The sequence below is a fragment of the Balaenoptera ricei genome, chromosome 1, assembly GCF_028023285.1.
Source record: "Balaenoptera ricei isolate mBalRic1 chromosome 1, mBalRic1.hap2, whole genome shotgun sequence".
Taxonomy (NCBI): Eukaryota; Metazoa; Chordata; class Mammalia; order Artiodactyla; family Balaenopteridae; genus Balaenoptera; species Balaenoptera ricei.
In genome coordinates this window covers 55,198,850-55,222,736 of record NC_082639.1, presented here as the reverse complement: position 1 = coordinate 55,222,736, position 23,887 = coordinate 55,198,850, and the positions used below count along the sequence as shown (strand labels likewise).

The 23,887-nt window shown below is 36.6% G+C and overlaps 1 protein-coding gene across 1 annotated transcript in view; it reads right to left on the bottom strand.

Moving 5' to 3' along the window:
* Positions 1-19,232, bottom strand: part of UBE2U (ubiquitin conjugating enzyme E2 U) — a 41,658-nt gene extending 22,426 nt beyond the window's left edge. The window contains exons 1-5 of the mRNA XM_059899146.1: positions 19,167-19,232; positions 17,574-17,655; positions 16,115-16,207; positions 6,257-6,354; positions 1,351-1,471 (exon numbers count right to left, since the gene is read on the bottom strand). Coding sequence (XP_059755129.1) covers positions 1,351-1,471; positions 6,257-6,354; positions 16,115-16,207; positions 17,574-17,655; positions 19,167-19,232 — 460 coding nt within the window. The remainder of the gene's footprint in view (positions 1-1,350; positions 1,472-6,256; positions 6,355-16,114; positions 16,208-17,573; positions 17,656-19,166) is intronic.
* Positions 19,233-23,887: the final 4,655 nt, after the last annotated feature.

Genomic DNA, 23,887 nt, shown 5'->3' with positions numbered 1-23,887 from the left:
GATACTGGAAAAGATGCCTGATCAATATTGCATCTGACCCAGATGCCCTGTGGAGGAGGACTTGAACTTGGCCACAAATTGTACAGACCTGACTAATGGGCTGGCAGGTCCTAGAAGGGGATGGAAGAAGAGATCGTGGACATCTAATGGAGAGAAAAAGCACAAGAGACATCCGTTTGGCAGAGTGAGTCTGAACAGCAAGGCCTGCTGATTGGGGAGCTAATAATGCCGGTGACTGTGTGAGGCTGCTGTGCACTGCTGAAGGGAGGGACAGAATGTAGAGGAAAGAGCTACGTCACTAGGATCCCAACCTTCACTTGTGGCAAACCCCTCTGGGCATAAGGAGCCAACAGCATTGCTCTGCTAACTGCAGAGAGAGCACAGGAGCAATAGAGGCGATGGAATTAAGAGTCAAGAAAAGGTTGCTGGCAGGATGAGAGTGAGCAGACCGAGGGTATCAGAAAAACATTGGTCAATAGAGCAGAAAGACTGAAAAGCCTCAGATGTCATTTCCACGTGGATTCTTTGAAGGAATACCTGGAGGAAGAACTCTCCAGAAAGAAAAATGCTGAAAGCTTTCCTAATCAAGGGGAAAGGAGTCCCAGATCAGTAAGATCTGGGGGGTGCTAAAGTTGAAGTCTGAGAAATATCCATTACAGACCAGAGAGTTAAAACTGATGTCATATGTTTATGATGGGTAGACTAGTTTTGATCAGCACCATTCACCCATATGACCATTACTTTTAAAGATACTAAGCCTATGATTTCTGGTGATCTTTTAAAAAGGACCACACTAAACCAGCCAGAGAAAGACAAATATCTTATGATATTGCTTATATGTTGAATCTAAAAAAAATGATAGAAATGAACTTACATACAAAACAGAAGTAGACCCACAGACATAGAGAACAAACTTATGGTTATCAAAGGGGAAAGGGGGTGGGCAGGGGTAAATTAGGAGTTTGGGATTAACATGTACACACTACTATATATAAAATAGACAACAAGGACCTACTGTATAGCACAGGGAACTCTACTCAATATTTTGTAATAACCTATAAGGGAAAAGAATCTGAAAAAATAGGTATATAAGTATGTATAACTGAATCACTTTGTTGTACACCTGAAACTAACACAACACTGTAAATCAACTATTTTTCAATTAGGAAAAAAAAAAAAGGGATCACACTGATGGATCTGAAAAAGAGGTACAGTAGGAGAGATCTTAGTATGATTTCATTACTGAAAATGGATACAGAAAATATTGCCGTATACAAGTTACTTGCTAGATCATTTACTTGCTATAAATAATTAATAACTGGCAAATAACAATATGTAGGCACTTCTTACATTGTAATGGCTGGTGGAAAAGTCTTAGAATTATTTGCCTGTACAGAGTTTCATCTTTAATCAGTATATGGGCTGCTTCCAAATTCACTGGATTTTCTAGCACTGGATTAGAAAGCATAACCTATAGGAAAACATATAGAACATAGAGTTTTTAAAGTAACTTTTTTCTTAGAGCAAAAAGACAAACCAATACATACAACATTCAAGAAGCATTCATTAAATGCCTACAATGTATCCACCTGGAGATAGAGACAAAGACAAAAGAGACATGGTCCCTACTCTCAAGAAACACTTGATCTATCTTGGTTTTATACTATACATTCATGAGCCAAACATTAGGATCAAAGCAAGTTACAAGTTCCTTCCTGTAACTTATTTCTTCCTATCACATAAATTTAAATTGATTTTTTGTGTAAAGGGAAGTAAACATTAGAAAACATTGAAACATTTCTATTACAAAATACATTACATTTTAACATGAGATCATGTTTAGATCATGAATAAACAAACACATGTATTAAAAAGTTGCATGCAATTCAATATCCCTCCAGATCACTGAATGCTTAACTTGGTATCTGTAGTAGTTTTCTATTGCTGCTATAACAAATTACCACAAATTTAGCAACTAAATCAACACAAATTTATTATCTCACATTTCTACAAGTAGGAAGTCGGGGTTGATTGGGCTGGTTTTTCTTTTCCAGACTGAACAAGACTGAAATCAAGTTGTCGGTTGGCTGGGCTCTTACCAGAGGCTCTGGGAAGAACATGCCTCCCAACTCATTCAGGCTGTCTGTTAGCTGAATTCAGTTCCTGAATTCAGTATTTGTAGAACTGAGTTTCCCGTTTATTTCCTGGTGATTAACTGGGGGCTACCCTCAACCCTGAGATGTCTCTCACCAGTCCTTACACTTGGACCCCTACGTGTCAGAGGCAAAGGTGTGAAAAATCTTTCTTGTGTTTGCTCCCCTCCTGTCATATCCTTTCTCTGTCTTTACTGCATTTCTCTGAGTGACTCTTCTGTCTTCCGTTTCTGTTGTTAAGGGCTCATGTGATTACTTTGGGCCCCCCTGCATATTTCAGGAATAACCTTTCTATTTTAAGGTGAGCTGATTAGTAACCATAGTTCCATCTGCAAAGTTCCTTCACACCTAGGTTAGTGTTTGATTGAGTAACCAGAGAATGGGAGTCTTGGGGGACATCTTCAAAATTCTGCCTACAATAGTATTTGCACATCTGGACGAAATAGGTGACCAGTAGTAACCAAAACTTAATAGTTCTGCTAGACCATGATCTTGTTTATCTGGCATCTCAAAATTAATATTAGCCCAAATTTGAAAAATTTATTCAATAATTCAGTATATTGAATCTTACATTATAACATACAAATTAGGTAATAAAATACAGCCAAAAGAATAACGACCAGAATGTCTTAAGTGTAGATACAGGTCAGAGTGGATTACTGTGGCTTAAGAGTCATGGAAATGATGGCAATCTTTCACTAATAAAAGCAATAATCTGACATCTGATATTTCAAAACCAACAAGAATTTTCTGCTGTTTTTTTTTTTTTTTTTCCTATTTGGAAAACACATTGGGCTATATTTTCCAGAATATTATAATTGCTTAAATAAGGATTGCAGTATATCTTTCGAAGTGGGTGGGAAGCAGATGAAACTTTTCTTCACGAGCAAGCTTTTGCTCTTTGGCTGGAGAGATAATCTTACTCGGAGAGGCACATCTGGTAAAGTTTATTCAATAGTCTTTGCATTGACCACTGTGCCTAAGACCTTTTCATATAATATATACACAAGCTATTAAGTATATTTAATGATTTTTTAAGAACTAGAATGTAAGGAATAATTAAAATATACAAATCAGACATTCTGCTAAAATAGTAAAAAAATAAAATAACAGTCCAACTTTTAAAGTCACCATGTGATAGTATGAAATAATATAAAAAGCCATCTGGAGGATAAATACAAAAATCGGAAGCATCAATAAACAACTGTACCAGTGGGTACATTCTGTAATATCCAATTAGTTATAGCCCATGAAATTGGAAATTCTTCTGTGGATGAGTGTTGGTACTTACTTTTGCGTTGTATATGGAAGTACAAGTTTTCAAAGAAATCAAGATTATAAAAATTTTAGGAGGAGATGATTAGCATATTTAGACTTTAAAATATTTTAAACACCATTTCAAGTACCACCCTCTTGTATAACAATGTGATAATTATAAATGTGTCTCACCTGTTACTCAAAAGGTAGTAGTCAGAAAGCAATCTAAATTTAAATTACTTAAATAAAATGAAAAACTCAGTTCCTCAGTTACAGTAGCCACATTTCAAGTGCTCAGTAGAACATGAGACTAGAGGCTACTATATCGGACAACACAGATACTGAACGTTTCCGTAAGCACGGAAAGTTCTATTGGGCAGCACTGGCCTTCCAAGTACTATTAAATAGCCATTAAAATATTAATTGTAGCAATCTGGAAATTACTTGAGATAAAATGTTAAGTGAAAAAGAAATAGGCTATATAATTTGAACATATATATCATTGCAACGATGTAAAAATTCAGATTTGTTGCTTCAATCATGTTACTTAGTACCTATCACACAAATTAGACTTGTTTCCTGACCTCAGGGAGCTTATAGTCCAATAGGGGAAGACAGATAAGGAAACAGTATATGCATTAGAGCATTATAGTGCTCTCATAGAGATTTGCTTAGGGTACCACTTTGCAGAGAAAACCTCCTTCCCCCCAAAACCAAAGCCATCAATTTCACCTAGGAAAGGAAATCAGGAAAGGAATTGCAGAGGAGGGCTCTTTTGACACGACTCTTAAAATGTGAGCAGCTGCTTGCTAAACAGACTGAGAAAGAGGGAATAAAATGGGTTGCTAGTCAGACGGGGAACTGGACTGAGCACTTTTTAAAGTGCAAGACTGACCTGGGTTTGTAACTTTAGAGTTTAGAACTCTACAAATGCTTTTTAACCTGAATTGAACCAAGCACTGTGAGTGGAAAAAAAAAAAAAAAAAAAAGTAGATATCAATAGGAGCGGGATCCCACAGTGTGTTTGAGAGAGTTAAAGCCGAGGTGTGAGAAGTAGATCATCATTTGTCAGGCAACAGAATTTGGGCTTGACCCTGCAGGAAATGTGGAACTGAAGATTTAAAACCGAAACACAGGAGACAAAATTAGAAGAAAATGCTAATAACAATAGGGTAAGGAATTTTCTTTATGATTACCAGTGATTTTCTTTTCCTTTCCACTATCTTAAAAATCTCTAATGTGGGCATATTTGTTTTATAAATCTTTTTGAAAAATAAAAACAACTGTGTAATCTACTGGCTTTCCATGATATATTTGTCAACACTTTGTTGTCATTTTGTATTACAGGTTAAAACTAAGAACAATCAAAATATTAACTAGATTTTATTGAATTCTTTTCTTGGACAACTCATGGTTCTAAGTACTTTACATGTATTTATTCATTTAGTCCTCACAAGTTATATGAGGTAGCTACTAACAGCCCCATTTTACTGATGAAGAAACTGAGGCAATGAGAAGTGAAGAAACTTGTCCAACAGTGCAAAGGTATTAAGTGGCAGAACCAAGATGTGAAGCCAAGCTATCTAAACTTACAGCCCCCAATGTACCTTTTATTAAATTATTCTGCTATTCAAAATTTTCACCATTTCATTCTGGTTTGCCCTCACTCATTACATTCCTGAGAACATTCATTTTTACTATTTTTAAGGCCAATCCTATTTAGGTGGAAGAGATAGGATGACTCAGTTTGAAGGAATCCAAAAGATCAACCACAAATCTCTGCACAACATGCTCACTTACTTCCTCAAAGTTTTTGCTCCAATCTCTCTCCCAACATGGCCTGGCACTGCTATATATGCTCAACACATATTTGTAGAATGAATGAATAAACAAATTGAACATTGAATTTTTAAAAATATTAAATTTTACTCAGCATACTAAGATGACTAGACAGAAAGTTAATGATTAGTTTTATTTTATTTTCAAAAACAAGAAATGGGAGAGATGAAATTTGTGTTATAATTCTATGTTACAGAGAAAATTCAATTAAGCCAGAATACTTTATTCTCCAGGTGTTCCAGATGATCAAAATTTAATAGTTTATCTCCACATATTATCAATGATAAATAGAATATCGTGGACAGAATCTAGTGGATAGAATCTCGCTGAGCCAGATGTAAGTGGTCAAAGCAAGTGCCACTCAAATCATTTATCTTAGCATTTCAGGATGAGAAGGGAGGCTCTTTGAGGGTCGGGAATAACACAACACTGAGGCATGCTTCTAAAGACCATGGATCTAGGAGGTGAAGGGTGCATTCTAGAAACAGGCATCTGCTGAGGAGAGGAGGAAATTCCTGGTTTAATTGTTCACTGGGTTTGATATGAAAGCTTATAAAAGCAGGTCTCTAGTACTGTCAGAAACAAAGGATAAAGCTGAACATTTTACATTGTAGTCACTCAATTCACCTCTCGGAGGAAGGCAAGGTTCTTGAATGCGGAAAGATCCAAAAGGCCTGTTCAACATTATAAAGTGAAGTTAGGAGCCAAAAGCAAACCCAAGACTGTATTTCCAGAGTTGAAACCATCCAAACAGTTCTTTTCTTCTTTTATAAAATACATATTCTTTGGTTGGGAAGGGCCTAATCTATCGATTTCACTTTAAAAATAATAGTTTTTATAATTCAAGTTCCATTTTACAGTCTTGATGTAGAAATGTTATTGATTTATATAAGCTTACTCAAATCCTTTAAACATTTAACTATGCATTGTACATTTTATTCATTATACTTCGAGTAATTGGGGTAATTAAAAGTATTAAAGACAGCATTATATTAATCTGTTCTTACCTGGAGGGTGAGTAAGATGCTGCTCAACGTATAGCTTCTATTCCACTTATGAGTGTTGTCCAAAAAATCTATACAGGGACGGCCAGTATGCGGGTCTACTGTATTAAAATAATACATTAATATTAATACATAAAATTATTATTTAAAACTTATGAACATCAACATGTCATAGCAAAGTTAGAAAGCAAATGACAAAGCAGGAAAATTATTTGCATTGAATGTGACAGACACTTAATACAGAGCAGCTGTTAGAGCATGGACTTTGGTGTCAGACACACAGATTTGACAGTTGACCCCTCCACTTATCAGCTGTGTGACGTTGAGCAATTAACTTTACCTCTCTAGGTCTCACTTGCTTAGTATATGAAATGGGGATATGACTGAAGTACCTACTTTCACTGAAAAGAATTTAAAAAATAAAGCCCTTAATAGAGTACCTGGCACATAGTGGATCCTCAAAAAATGACAGCTATCATTATTAATAATACTTTTATTAATGTATAATTAATTTTTGTAAATGAATAAGAAAAACATTTATATTCCAATAGAAAAATCTTGCAATAAAAAGGTAAGACCTGGGAAGAAAATTTTGAAAAGGTGAAAAGAGGGGTGTTTGATTTGGTACATTGTATTGTAAAACTACAATAATAGTAACAGCACAATGGACACAAGATTTGAGTGAACAATGCGATAAAAGAATTTAGAAACAAATCCTAGTTGGTATTAAAACTGTTGTAAGTTACAAGTGAAATTATGACTCAGTAGTGAAAGAAAAGATGATGGTATAAAAAGTTTTGTGCACACTATTCATGGTCCTCCAGTATTTGCTCTTCCTTTCCTCCATTTCTTCTCTCTATAATAAGAAACTTGATGCCTGCCCCATCCCCATTCCCCCATGTGGTTTTAGAAGAATACATAGTTGCCCACATTTTCCCAGCCTTTCCTCTAACAAGATGTGGCTGTGTGACTAAGTCTTAATCATGAGACATCGGCAGAAGTAAAGTGTGCACCTTCTGGATCATATTTTCTTAAGGAAGCTGTTCTGCCCTCTTCTCTTTTTCTCTCCCTTTACCACTGGCTGGAAATAGTGACAGAGTAAATGTCTTAGGTCCAGAAATGGAACCCACACATTGAGGATGGCAAAACCTCCCTGCCAGCTTTGTTCCATTACATCAATATATAAATTGGAAAGATATATGAAAGGTTGGCCTATGCCCTAACACAGTTAATTAAGTAAGTCAGTATTTGGAAAAAAATACACTCACACACAGACACACACGTGTGTGTGTGTGTGTGTGTGTGTGTGTGTAGTTTTTGGGTTTTTTTATTAAATAGAATTATATTTTACATTTTATTCTTCAAAGTATTTTTTCATTTAATAGTAAATTGTCAACGTATTTCTGGACATGTTTATTCAAAAAATATTTGAGCACTAACAATATGCCAGGTAGTGAAGATTCTAGGGCACAAGAATGACCAAAGAGTAAAGTCTTCATATATCTTCCTTGCTATGTTTAAAAGCAATGTATATAGCTGTAAGATATTTCACTTAAAAATTCCTATATTAATGGACATTGGAGTTATTTCTCTTTTCCCTATTTCTAACATTGTTGCTGGAAACAAAATCTTTATTAATTAAATATTAATAAGAATATTAAGCATATTCTTTATATAGATACCTAAAGTCTCCACCCCAAAACTATTAGAACTAGTAAATGAATTCGGCAAGGTTGCAGGATAAAAGATTAATATACAGAAATCTATTGCATTTCTATACACTGATGATGTAAATATCAGAAAGAGAAAGTAAAAAAGAAAAAAAATCCCATTTAAAATAGCAGCAAGAAAAACCCCTAGAAATAAATTTAACCAAAGAGGTAAAGGACCAATACCCTGAAAACTATGAAACACTGACGAAGGAAAATGAAGATGATTCAAAGAAATGGAACAATATCCCATGCCCTTGGATTGCAAGAATTAATATTGTTAAAATGGCCATACTACCCAAAGCAATCTACAGATTTAATGCAATCCCTATCAAAATACCCTGGACATTTTTCACAGAACTAGAACAAATAATCCTAAAATTCATATGGAGCCACAAAGCAATCTTGAGAAAAAAGAACAAAGCTGGAAGGATAACCCTCCCAGACTTTAGGCTATACTAGAAAGCTACAGTAATCAAAACATCATGGTATTGACACAAAAACAGACACATAAATCAATGGAACAGAACAGAGAGCCCAAAAATAAATCCAGGCACTATGGTCAATTCATCTATAACAAAGGAGGCAAGAATATACAATGAAGAAAAGGCAGTTTCTTCAACAAGTGGTGCTGGGAAAACTGGGTAGCCACATGCAAAACAATGAGATTAGAACATTCCCTCACACCATATACAAATTAAATTCAAGATGGTTTAAAGAGCTAAATGTAAGACCAGAAACTGTAAAACTCCTAGAACATAGGTGGAATACTCTTTGAAATAAATTATAGTAATATTTTCTTGGATCGGTCTCCTAAGGCAAAAGAAATAAGAGCAAAAATAAACAAATGGGACCTAATTAAACTTAAAAGCTTTTGCATAGCAAAGGAAACACTGACAAAATGAAAAGACAACCTACGGAATCAGAGAAAATATTTGCAAATGATGTTACCAACAAGGGGTTGATACCTACAATATACAAACAGTTCACACGATTCAATATCAAAAACAAACAAAGCAATCAAAAAATGGGCAGAAGACCTGAACAGACATCTTTTCAAAGAAGACATACAAATGGCTAACAGGCACATGAAAAGATGTTCAAATCACTAATTATTAGAGAAATGCAAATCAAAACAACAAGATATCACCTCACATCTGTCAGAATGGCTATCATCAAGTCTACAAATCACAAATGTTGGCAAGGATGTGGAGAAAAGGGAACCTTTATACACTGTTGGTGTGAATGTAAATTGGTACAGCCATTATGGAAAACAGTACGAAGTTTCCTCACAAAACTAAAAACAGACCTACCATATGATCCAGCAATTCTACTCCTGGGTATATATCCAGAAAAAATGAAAACACTAATTCAAAAGATACACGCACTCCAATATTCACAGCAGCACTATTTACAATAGCCAAGATACAGAAGCAATCCAAGTGTCCATCAACAGCCTCACCCACCAGGGCGTGGACACCAGAAACAAGAAAACAATGATGCAGCAGCCTGCGGAACTGAGTCCACAAATGCAAGTCAGAAACTACCCTGGGACCAGCTGGTCCCTGGCCCTTGGAAAACAAGAGGGGAGTGTACTTCTGGGATACAAAGGACATCCCTTACAGAGGGTCACTTTTCCAAGGTCGAGAAACATAACCAACCTTCCACATACATAAAAATAGAAATAGAAATTTAGACAAAATGAGACAGCAGAGGAAGAGGTTCCAGATGAAAGCAAAAGATAAAACCCCAGAAGAAGAATTAAGTGACATGGAGATAGGCAATCTACGCAAGGAAGAGTTCAGAGTAATGATCACAAACACGATCCAAGAGCTCAGGAAAAGAATGGATGCACAGAGTGAGAAGTTACAGGAAGGTTTTAACAAAGAATTAGAAAATATAAAGAACAGCCAAGAAGAATACAATATTGTATTGAAGAATACAATAACTGAAATGGAAAATACACTAGAAGGAATCAATAGCAGAATAAATGAGGCAGAAGAACAGATAAGTGAGCTGGAAGACAGAGTGGTGGAAATCACTGCCACAGAACAGAATAAAGAAAAAAGAATGAAAAGAAATGAGGACAGTTTAAGAGACCTCTAGAACAATGTCAAACGCACCAACATTCGCATTATAGGGGTCCTAGAAGAAGAGAGAGACTAAGGGACTGAGAAAATATTTGAAGAGATAGCAACTGAAAACTTCCCTAATATGGGAAAGGAAACAGCACTCAAGTCCAGGAAGCACAGAGGCCCATACAGGATTAACTCAAGGAGAAATACACCAAGACACATAGTAATCAAACTGACCAAAATTAAAGATAAAGAGAAAATATTAAAAGCAACAAGGGAATCCCCATAAGGTTATGAGCTGACTGTTCAGCAGAAACTCTGCAGGCCAGAAGGGAGTGGTACAATATATTTAAAGTGTTGAAAGGGGAAAACCTACAACAAAGAATACTCTACCCAGCAAGGCTCTTGTTCAGATTTGACTGAGAAATCAAAAGTTTTACAGACAAGCAAAAGCTAAAAGAATTCAGTACCACCAAACCAGGTTTAAAACAAATCCTAAAGAAACTTCTCTAGGTGGAAAAGAAAAGACCACAACTAGAAACAAGAAAATTACAAAATGGGAAAGCTCACCCATAAAAGCAAACATACAGTAAAGATAGGAAATCATCCACACACAAATATGATCTCTAAACTAGTAATCATGAGAGAAGAAGAGTACAAATGCAAGATATTTGAAATGCATTTGAAATTAGGAGATCAGCAACTTAAAATAATCATGTATATGTATAGAATGCTATATCAAAACCTCATGGAACCACAAACCAAAAATCTATAATATATATATATACAAAAAATAAGATAACCGAACATAACACTAAAGATAATCAAATCACAAGGGAAGAGAACAAAAGAAGAAAGAAAATAAAGAACACGGTCCTATTGTATAGCACTGGGAACTATATTCAATATCTTGTGATAAACCATAATAGAAAACAGTAAGCAAAAGAATATATAAATGCATAACTGAATAATTTTGCTGTACAGCAGAAATTAACACAACATTTAAATCAACTATACTTCAATAAAATATTTTAAAAAAAGAGTAAAGGAAGAAAGAAGACCTATAAAAACAAATGCAAAACAATTAACAAAATGACAATAAGAACATACATACTGACAATTACCTTAAATGTAAATGGATTAAATGCTCCAGCCAAAAGACACAGACTGGCTGAATGGGTACAAAAACAAGACTCAAATATATGCTGTCTATAAGACACTCACTTCAGATCTAGGGACTCATACAGACTGAAAATGAGGGGATGGAAAAAGGAATTCCATGCAAATGGAAATCAAAAGAAAGTTGGAGTTGCAATACTTATATCAGACAAAATAGACTTTAAAATAAAGACTGTTATAAGAGACAAAGAAGGACAGTACATAATGACCAAAGGAACAATCCAAGAAGAAGATATAACAATTGTATATATATATATGCATCCAACACAGGAGCACCTCAATATATAAGGCAAATGTTAACAGACATAAAAGGAGAACTTGACAGTAACATAATAATAGTGGGAGAGCTTAACACCCCACTTACATAAATGGACAGATCATCCAGATAGAAAATCAATAAGGAAACACAGGCCTTAAATGACACATTAGGCCGATGGACTTAATTGATATTTATAGAGCATTCCATCTGAAAGCAGCAGAATACACAGTCTTTTCAAGTACACATGGAACTATCTCCAGGATAGATCACTTGCTGGGGCACAAAGCAAGTCTTGGTAAATTTAAGAAAACTGAAATCATATCAAGCATCTTTTTCGACCAGAAGACTATGAGATTAGAAATCAACTACAAGAAAATAACTTCAAAAAAACATAAACATGTGGAGGCTAAACAATATTCTACTAAACAACCAATGGATCACTGAAGAAAACAAAGAGGAAATCAAAAAAGTACCTAGAGACAAATGAAAACGAAAACACAATGATCCAAAACCTATGGAATGTAGCAAAAACAGTTCTAAGAGGGAAATTTACAGTGATACAACCTGAGCTCAGGAAACAAGAAAAATCTCAAATAAACAACCTAACCTTACACCTAAAGCAGCTAAAGAAAGAAGAACAAACAAAACCCGAAATTAGCAGAAGGAAAGAAATCATAAAGATCAGAGCAGAAATAAATGGAATAGTAACTAAGAAAACAGTAGAAAAGATCAATGAAACTAAAATCTGGTTCTTTGAAAAGATAAACAAAATGGATAAACCTTTAGTCAGACTCATAAGGAAAAAAGGGAGAGGGCCCAAATCAATAAAATCAGAAAAGAAAAAGGAGAAGTTACAACCGACACCACAGCAATACAAAGCACCATAAGAGACTACTACAAGCAACTATACGCCAATAAAATGGACAACCTAGAAGAAACATACAAATCTTAGAAAGGTACGATCTCCCAAGACTGAACCAGGAAGAAATAGAAAATATGAATAGACCAATTACAAGTACTGAAATTGAAACTGTGACTTAAAAACTCCCAACAAACAAAAGTCCAGGACCAGATGGCTTCACAGGCGAAGTCTATTAAACACTTACAGAAGAGTTAACACCTTTCCTTTTGAAACTATTCCAAAAGTTGCAGAGGAAGGAACACTTCCAAACTCATTCTATGAGGCCACCATCACTGTGACACCAAAACCAGGCAAAGATTTCACAAAAAAAGAAAATTACAGGCCAATATCACTGATGAACCTAGATGCAAAAATCCTTAGCAAAATACTGGCAAATTGAATCCAACAATACATTATAAAGATTATACACACTGGATCAAGTGGGATTTATCCCAGGGATGCAAGGATTTTTCAATACCCACAAATCATTCAGTGTGATACACCACATCAACAAATTGAAGAATAAAAACCATATAATCATATCAATAGATGCAGAAAAAGCTTTTGATAAAATTCAACATCGAATTATGATAAAAACTCTCCATAAAGTGGGCATAGAGGGAACCTACCTCAACATAATAATGGCCATATATAACAAACCCACAGCTAACATCATACTCAGCCATGAAAAGCTGAAAGCATTTCCTCTAAGATCAGGAACAAGACAAGGATGTCCACTCTCGCCACTTTTAGTCAACATAGTTTTGGAAGTTCTAGCCACGACAATCAGAGAAGAAAAAGAAATAAAAGGAATACAAATTGGAAAAGAAGAAGTAAAACTGTCAGTGTTTGCAGATGACATGATGCTATACACAAAAAATCCTAAAGACACTACCAGAAAACTACTAGAGCTCATCAATGAATTCAGTAAAGTTGCAGGATACAAAATGTATACTCCAAAATCTGTTGCATTTCTATTCACTAACAATGAAATATCAGAGAGAAGCTAAGGAAATAATCCCATTTACCATCACATCAAAAAGGATAAAATACCTAGGAATAAACCTACCTAAGGAGGCAAAAGACCTGTACTCTGAAAACTATAAGACGCTGATGAAAGAAATTGAAGATGACACAAACAGATGTGTTCTTGGACTGCAAGAATCAATGCTGTCAAAATGACTATACTACCCAAGGCAGTCTACAGATTTAATGCAATCCCTATCAAATTACTAATGGCATTTTTCACAGAACTAGAACAAAAAATTTTTAAATTTGTATGGAAACACAAGAGACCCCAAATAGCCAAAGCAATCTTGAGAAAGAAAAACAGAGGTGGAGGAATCAGGCTCCCTGACTTCAGACTATACTACAAAGCTACAATCATCAAAACAGTATCAGACTGGCCCAAAAACAGAAATACAGATCAGTGGAACAGGATAGAAAGCCCAGAAATAAACCCACACACATATGGTCAATTAATCTATGACAAAGGAGTCAAGAATATACAATGGAGAAAAGATAGTCTCTTCAATAAGTGGTGCTTGGAAAACTGGACAGCTACATGTAAAAGAATCAAATTAGAACACTCTCTAACACCATACACAAAAATAAAGTCAAAATGGATTAAAGACCTAATGTAAAACTGGATACTCTAAAACTCCTAGAGGAAAACATAGGCAGAATACTCTTTGACATAAATCTCAGCAATATCTTTTTGGATCTGTCTTCTAGAGTAATGGAAATAAAAACAAAAATAAACAAATGGGACCTAATTAAACTTAAAGGCTTTTGCACAGCAAAGGAAACCATAAGCAAAACAAAAAGAGAACCTACAGAATGGGAGAAAATTTTGCAAATGATGTGAGCAAAAAGGGATTAATCATAAAAGTATACAAACAGCTCTACAGTTCAACATCAAAAAAACAGACAACCCAATCAAAAAATGGGCATGAGATCTAAATAGACAGTTCTCCAAAGAAGACTTATATATGGCCAACACGCACATGAAAACTGCTCCACATTGCTAATTATTAGAGATATGCAAATCAAAGCTACGTTGAGGTATCACCTCACACCAGTCAGAATGACCATCATGAAAAAGTGTACAAACAATAAATGCTGGAGAAGGTGTGGAGAAAATGGAGCCCTCCTACACTGTTGTTGGGAATGTACATTGATACAGCAACTATGGAGAAATGTATGCTGCTTCCTTAAAAAACTAAAAATAGAGCTACCATATGACCCTGTAATCCCACTCCTGGGCATATACCCAGAGAAAACTATAATTCAAAAAGATACATGCACCCCAATGTTCACTGCAGCACTATTTACAATAGCCAAGACATTGAAGTAACCTAAATGTCCATCAAGAGATGAATGGATAAGAAAAAAAAAAAAAAAAAGAGATGAATGGATAAAGAAGATGTGGCATACATATACAATAGAATACTACTCAGCCATTAAAAAAGAATGAAATAATGCCATTTGCAGCAACATGGATGGACCTAGAGATCATCATACTACATGAAGTAAGCAAGACAGAGAAAGACAAATATCATATGATATCACTTATATGTGGAATCTTAAAAAAAAATGGTACAAATGAACTTATATTCAAAACAGAAATAGACCCATAGACATAGAAAACAAACTTATAGTTACCAAAAGGGAAAGCAGGGGGAGGGACAAATTAGGCATTTGGGATTAACATATACACACTACTGTATATAAAACAGATAACCAACAAGGACCTACCATATAGTGCAGAGAACTATATTCGATATTTTGTAATAACATATAAGGGAAAAGAATCTGAAAAAGACTACATATATAACAGAAACACTTTACTGTACGCCTGAAACTAACACAAAATTGTAAATCAACTATACTTAAATACAAAAAAAAACCACACTAAAAAAAAAAAGTGCTTGTTTATAACCTTTGTCCATTCTTCTGTTGCTTTCTGTTTTTTCTTACTGATCCACAAGTGGTCTTTACATATTATAAATATTCTATTTTATGCATTGCAAATATTTTCCCTCTGTTTGCAAAAGTCAGTGTATTTTTATCTCTGGTTATAATGTTGTTAGCTATAGAGAAGTCTTAAAAAGTTTATGTAGTTTAATGTGTCATGCTTTTCTCATGGTTTCTAGGATTTGTTGTTTTTAGAAAAGCCTTCCTCACCACACCCATAAAAGTTCTATTAGATTTTCTTTTTAGCATTAAAATTTTTTGCATTTGTAATCGATCAAGAATTTACTTCGCATATGACTTGAAGTAGCAATCTAACTTATTTCTTTCTAAAATGTTAATTTGTCTGTGCATTATTTTTATAGTAAAATATTAGATCCAACTAAAATATTGAACAATACAGGAATTAAGTTTATCATTCAGTCATTAAAAATTATATTTTGAAGAATGTTTAATATTGCAGAAATAAACGTATTATGTCATTTTAAGTAAAAATATATAAAACTTTGTGTAATAACTCAACTATGTAGATAAAATGCATACATAGAAGAAGGAAATAAATTTGGTTAAATATAGAGAAGAGTATCTCTCTGAATTAGGATTCAGGTGATAATTTTTTTCTGCCTTTTAATATTTTCCCCTATAAGCATGCTTACTTTTATAATCGTAACAAAGTAATTAAAAAGAAACATTATTAAACACTAACAAAGAACAAGGTTAATGGGGACAGAACCCGTGATGATAAAAATTTCATTTGTTCCTTACCATTTGGATGAAAAGGAATTGTTCTAAATTTCACAACCGGAGGGACAAAATTATACTCCGATGTAAAATTTATTCTCAGTTGGAAGAATGATCCTGTGATACAAAAAGAAACATTTTCACTGAAGTGTCATGTTGAACTGATTAACTGTAACCTAACACTGAAGTTTATTCCTACAGTTGAGCCTCCCCAAGGTCCCTAGAGTTTTATTGTATTAATAAGTAAATTGGATTATAGGATGCCTAGACTCCTCTAGATGGTGTAATAGACTCCTCACAATCTAATTCCATGTTTTCAGCCACATTCCCACCAGTCCTTTCTACCCACTGACTCTGTCCCCCTAACACCCGGCCCCTTCACTGTGTATCTCATCTTTACTGAACTCACTGCTCCAGAACCCTCTCTTGCCACCTCATGTAAGGCTGTTTACTCTGCCTGGATTTCCTTCTGATTCTAAACCTGGTGAATTCTCACACATTCTTTAGGACCCAACTCAAGTGCCACTTCCTTGGGAAGCTGTTCCTGACTCTCCAAGGCAAAATTAACTAATCACTGCCTCCTCGGTATTCCATTCAAAATCCATAATAGAACATGTTATATTTTATTGTAATTATCCACTTACATGTTTTTCTCCCCTACCTCACTAAACAAATATATCTTGTTAATCCGCAACTGTAAGAGTGTGTGGTCATTAAAGTTTATAGTGGCCTAGTCTGCTTGAGAATTTGATTTATGGAAATTAGTGGGAAAATCATAGAGGAAAAACATGAGACATAATTGTGGGATTTTTCTGCCAATAAGCATTCTGTTAGCTATTCTCTGATTTCATGGAAGACTGTTAGATGATATTCTCAATTGATATGCTTTCCTGTGTGTGCTTCTTAAAAACATGGTAACGGGCTTCCCTGGTGGCGCAGTGGTTGAGAATCTGCCTGCTAATGCAGGGGACACGGGTTCGAGCCCTGGTCTGGGAAGATCCCACATGCCACGGAGCAGCTGGGCCCGTGAGCCACAACTACTGAGCCTGCGCATCTGGAGCCTGTGCCCCGCAACGGGAGGGGCCGCGATAGTGAAAGGCCCGCGCACCGCGATGAAGAGCGGTCCCCGCACCGCGATGAAGAGTGGCCCCCGCTTGCCGCAACTAGAGAAAGCCCTCGCACGAACTGAAGACCCAACACAGCCAAAAATAAATAAATAAATAAATAAAGTAGCTATAAACTTAAAAAAAAAAAAAAAACAAAAAAAAAACAAAACATGGTAACATTAAGATTGGGCATAAAGAAAAATTCAAACCTGAAATTTCCATCCATGTTGACAAATGGCAAAAAAATAAGCCATATAATGAAAAAATTACATGTAAATACTTTAGGAATTCTAGAAAATTTATACAATGCAACCTTAAAGAAAATAGGCTAATAATACAGACTTTTAAAAAAGTAAATTGGTTTTGAAAGCACAAACCATGCCAAACTGTATTCTGTAGACCTTCAATATCAACTTCCCATTGCATCATATCTTCACTTACAGGAAAGCCAGTAATACCCTTTAATTAAGAAAAATTAAAGCAGAAAAAAGATTAAATATTTATTGCAGCTTGGAAAATCAGATATTAGATTACAATGAATTCCAAAAGCTCTATGTTTTCTTTTTCTGATAAATATTTTTTATTTTGGGAAGGTGTTATATATTGCCTTATTACACATAAGTTAAGATAGATTCCAGAAAACATGTGCAATAGCAAATTTTAAATAAATCCGTAGTGTGCAAATCACAAGTGGGACGGTAAGGTCAAGACTAGAATGTGTGGCTTATGTAAGACAATAGACAATGTAAGACTCAAATTCAAAATGAAAGAAATAGTTGGAAAGCATGCATTTCTTCAAAGATTTTAAAAACCATATGGATGCTATATAAGGCATGAACTAAAAAAATTTTCATTAAGAAAAACACAACTCTAAAATTACGCTCATATATAAAAATAAAATATTCCTACACTTGAGGTATTATTCCAAAGGAGGGACAAGAATGTATTTCATAGAATAAGGTTATTGGTTATGCTGAGGAATACACTTAAATATAGTCAATAAATACTTCTGAGCAACCACATAGTTATTAGGTATGTTAAGTGCTAGTCTGGATAAACATTACATCTCTATTATCTACATTATCTATATTTACCTAACACTTCTCCCTTCAACAGATTTTCTTTCAACAGAAAGCCACAAAATTCAGGTGGAGCAGAAAGAACATCAAATGTTACTTTCATACCTCTCGGATGTTTGTTGTTGAACTCAATAATCGTTCCCGACATCTCCTGTTAAGGCAATACTTCTATGGCAGGAGTGGAAACAGAGCAATGCCATTGAACTACACCTTATGCAGCTGTTGGTAAGCATGTTACACCCTCTTTCTATGCACAGCTTTCTATTCTTTCTAAGTACACCCTAGCCCCTTCCATTTTTAAATTCTCCATATTGTATGTGATGAAACAGCCTATGGCAACCACTGAACAGCCTATGAACACTGAAACCTCATTGGTGGCACTCGGGGCAAAGCCTTCCTCTGTGTTAAAATTATAAGGGAAAGGCGCTTCTGTGTTATATGTGACAGAAGTTGGCAAAAAGTGCACTAGACAGGAAGTAGTAGAAAACCCTGTGATGGAATCCTGTGGCCAAATATTTACTGAACCTTTCTGAGGCTTAGGTTTCTGGTAGGTAAAACAAAACATTACGAACTTATTTTATAGTATTGTAATTAATGAGTGCAACCCTGGACCTACTAGTCACTTACTACCTGATAGACCCTGATATTCAGGGCTTAAATGCCCATAAATTACTCAGCATAGTGTGCTCAATATTGTTAACTATTATTATGAAGTACAAATAGTTGTTATTATTATGAAGTAGATTATTATACTGAAATAGGTTCATTAAACAAGTCTGTAGTGGCAAATTATGTTTAACTAAATTATGCCTTATAGAATAAACACAAATTAAACTGCTTTTAAAAATTGGTACTCCAATGAAACACACCCTCCAGGTCTCCAGTACTCACCTCATAATTGTTCTTCTTCAACTCTTGGAATTCTCTTTGCAGCAAGATGTAAGCTCTGCTGTACATGATAAGGCAGCAAAGAGTCTGGCAATTGTCCCCGCACTCCTAGGGTTCGCTCTGAGGCAGGTGTCTGAGGTTATGGGTCACCTTCCCGCACCTAGTTAACTGACATAAATTACTTGCTTTCTCGACCGAGCCTCAGAACGCTGTGTGCTCCCAAGGTAAGTGGCTCTAAGTTGGACATATAACGGTGACTTTTTTTCTCCTCTGACTCTTCTGAAGGACTTCAGAAGGAAGACTTGAGCACTTTCTCGACTGCGGTGCGTCACTGCAGGACCAGCCCACAGCCCACCTGAAGGCAAACTTGGACGAGCTACTGGGACCACCCGTGTTGCTTGTGCGTGAAGTGGGCGTGAGAGGCGTAAGCGTAGGGCGGTCGTAGCCGGTTGTTGTCTCCGCTTCACAGGTGTAACTCACTGGGTGCCGGCTCGGCCGGAGGATGCCAATCGGTTGCCAAGCAACTGGACCGAGGGGGGCTAGAGGGAAGGAGGTGGGAGCTTCGCCGCTCCTCATCCAATCAGCGACATGGGGCGGCTTCTGGAAACCTCCGCAGCCAATCGTCCAACCGGTTCAGTTTGAAAGGCCAATGAGAGCCGTTGTTGAGGCCCCCCTCCACCCCCGCGCCCCGTGCGCCAGCGAGGTCCACCAACTTTGGACTCTACCCAGCTGGGGTGGGGGGGAGGAGGGGTGAAGTCAGAGGATCTAGCATTAAGTCCGTAAGTCAGAGAAGCCTTCACTCGAAGTCCTTCTCCGAAATAATCTTTTCTTTTTCTTTGAATATCAGAAACCATCAAGTAATAAGTGACCAGTAGTACAGGTCTGCGCTTATTTATAATAACTTATATGGCACGTTAGCGTTCACGATATGATCGCGTACCTTATTATGTCATCGAATCCTACAGTTACTCTGGGAGAATGCTCCACAACAGGGAACTACTTAGAATTTCTCAGATTCCCATCTCTTGCCGGAGAGTTTTGCACCTGCTGTCCCTTCTGTCTAGACATTTACCACGTTCCTTCCATCCTTCCTTCCCACATTTTTCCTTCACTCATCGTTCAGATTTACCTTTGCCTATGATTCCTTATGGAATCCCCTAAGACAAGATTAGGCTCCTTTCTTGTGATGCTAGAGGACCCTGTTAGTATTTATCAGGCTGTATCACAATTGCCCATTGCATTCTCCAGCCCACTGTGAGCTACTTAAAGGCTTTAACCTGACGGTGTCAACTACAGAAACTGGCATCCTTGCTCAGAGTGCTTTTTTTTTTCTTGCTATTTATTTACTAGTTTTATGGAAACAGGACATCAGTTCAATGAGTTCATTCATTCCACAAATATTTATTTAGCACCTCTCATGTGCTATGGAACGATAAAGATGAAGTGACTGCCCTTTTGGCTCCAGTATTCAGTAAGTAAATATACAAAACCAAAACAAGTGTACGAAACAAAAATCATAATTTCAGATCACAAGTGTATATAGACAATAAAACAGTAATGTGATAGAGAGTAGGTAGTTAAGGGTTAGAAATGGTGGTCAGGGAAGGCCTTGGTCAGGAGTGGACTTTGAGGTGATACATAAAAGATAAGATGAGAAGGAGCCAGCTATAAGAAATGTTGAGGGCAAAGAGTTCCGGGAAGAGGAAAACACAATAGTTCTCAGTCAGGAAAAAGCTAGGCTTCAAAAGGGAACCAGGGAGGGCCTGAGAGAACATGGCGGAGATGTGATTAGGATGGAGCCCTACACGGTGCGAAGTTTGGGTTTTATTTGAATAGAAATGGGAATCATTGAATGGCTTTAAGCATGAGAGTGTCATGCTCTGCTTTACATTTACAAAGTTACTCTGGCTGCCTTGTGGAGAATGGATTGTGCAGGAGACCATTTAGAAGGCTCCCATGGTCAATTTCATGTCCAGGTAGGGTAGCTTAGAAATTCCCAACAGCATCTTAACTTTACTAACATTTGGCACAATAAAATGATTTGATTCTGTGTTTCATAGAACTGAATACAAAGGATTTTTTTCTAGTTGATATTAAAATGTCAACTAGGACCTGAGATTGAATTTTGGGGGGCTCTCTTTCAGATGCCATCAGATTTTCACTTGGATTTATGTAGGACTGGCAATGTATGGTGAAAGAGAAGAAAGGGCTGCTTCTGTGAGAAAGTAATGGACCCAATTTGGGAATATTAGCTAGGTTTCTTGATGATACTGTGGTGGCCCTGTGGTCCTTCCTTCTACTCTGATAGGGGAACACTGTGATAAAAAATGCAGACTCCTTTGTTTTTTGTGTAAAATTTTACTCTAGGAGAAATTAAGTTAAAGTAAGAGAGAAAGATAAAATTAAAGCATTCTTTGTTCTGAAGTTTTAGAAATTGGTATATATATGGTACTTTAGTGCAGTGAAAATCAAGCTGGTATATTCTCCTATGACCCCTCAAATCTACTGCTAGCCTTGCCCTCTCCTTGGGACTTCAAACTAGTATACCCAGCTGCCTGGTTCTCACCAGGCTGTCTCAAGGACATTTCAAACTCAAAATATGCAAAAATAAACTCATTACCTTCCATCCTCTCAAGCAGCCTTCTATCCTGTTTGTTTTACCCAGTTTCTCAAGCTGGAAACTTGAGGTTTGCTCTGACTCCTCCTCTTCCTCATGACTTACATTTAATCACTTACCAAGACCTGCTGCTTTTCTAGCTTCTTCTCACACCTTACCACCAGTGCCCAAGAGCACAGCCTCGCGATCTCTTGCTAGAACACAGAACATCTTTATACTATATTCCCTGTCTCCACACTTGCCTGTCATAAAACTTGACAGTAATTATTTAAACTAAACATGTGATCATGTAATTCTCTGCTTAAAATACTTCAAGGAATCCCCTTCATCTCTCCAGCTTATTCTGCCTCCATCTACAGAGTTTTAAATGTGGATTGACTTCTCAGGGTGTGGGTAGGGTGGCTGAAATTGTGGACAACTTTGTATGTGTCTGTATATCTATGTGTATGTGTGTGCACATAGACTTTTTTTTGGGGGTAGAACAGGGGCCATGGAATTCATTAATTTTAATAATAGCCTGTGATGTAAAAAGCTTAAGAAACTATGCACTACAGTACAAAGGATTGAAAAGAGAAATGTTGCATTATATTTCTTATGGTAGGCAGAATTCTAAGATGACCTCCAAGAGCTCCACCCCTGCATAATCCTCAGGACTGTGAATATGATAGATTTTTCTCCTGTGATTAAGTTGACTTATGTGGCATAGTTGACTTTAAGAAAGGGAGATTATCCTGGGTGAGCCTGTCCTAATCTGGTGAGCCCTTAAATGGGACTGGGCTCTTCCTAAGGCGAGTAATTGAAAGCATGAGAGGGATTCCACGTGAGGGAGATCCTCTGTTGACACTTTTGAAAATGGAAGGGGCCAGGAGGCAAGGAATTTGGGCAGCCTCTAGGAGCTGAGAGTGGCTGCTGGCTCATAGCCAGCAAGAGAATCAGGGCCCCAGTCCTACAACCATAGCAACTGAATTGTGGGACAAACACATGAACTTGGAAGAGGACCTGAACTTCAAATTAGAACATAACCTGGCCAATACTTGTGAGACCCTGAGCAGACAATTCAGTCGTGCCCTACCGAGATCTGACCGAGAGAGTTGTGGGCTAATAAATGGTATTGTTTTAAGATATTAAGTCTGTGGTATTTTGTTATGTAGCAATAGCTAACTTATACTACTTCTTACCCAGAGTGCACAGCTACTGACCAAGACAAGCTTTGTGGCACAAGGTCAGTCACTTACTGAGCTGGATTTACCTGATTTAGTGTGGAAAGAACTTGGGACCAGTTGATAGACATTAACATATGGCTTTAGACAGGGTTAGGGGGGTAACATGGGTATGGCATCCTGAAAAATGAAGTGAACCAAGGCTCATGCACAAGTTTTCATCATCCTCGGTGAGCAAGGCACCTGACAGTCTATTTTATTAAACATTTGCAAAGTTACTGAGGCCATCTCCAGCTTTAACAACCAAGAATCCCCTCCCCCTCTTTTTAAAAACAATTCTTTCCCTCAGGAGTGGAACAGATGTTTTCGTTTTTACTTAAACTAAAAGACTGTTTTTCTCATCCACCAGGAATATGTACCAGTACAAAGTGTTAACCTCATTTGGATTTGAACCCCCATCCTCAAGAGCAAAAGGGGGCTGAGGATCGCCAAATGTCAGCTCAGCTGTGAGAAGCGTTTTAAATCATATTTTGACGTATGTTACACTGTTAACTAGAAAATGAAGTGCAGCACACATGCTTCTAGTAACTCTGGTTTCAAATCATATGATCCCTTCTTTGTCTTGAAGACCTTTTGATGTGTGTTCCCAATATTGAGTTTCTCTGCTTTTAATAATCTTATATTCCTTCCTCAATATAAATGTCATGAAAAATACTGAATGCTAATCTTCAAAGATCAAACAGGAAGAAAGAGGTAGGCAGCATAGTTCAGTGACTTGAATTCCTGAAATTTCTCATTTAAAAATTTTATTTTAGCTTATAAAAGTCTAGGCTCAAAGAAACGCTTGGTTCCCCTTTGTAAAGCTGAAGTTGCAGGCTCCCCCAAATTTCAGAATTGTGTTAGCTGTAACATAATTTGGTCTCTCCCTGTCAGGCACCTGAGATGCA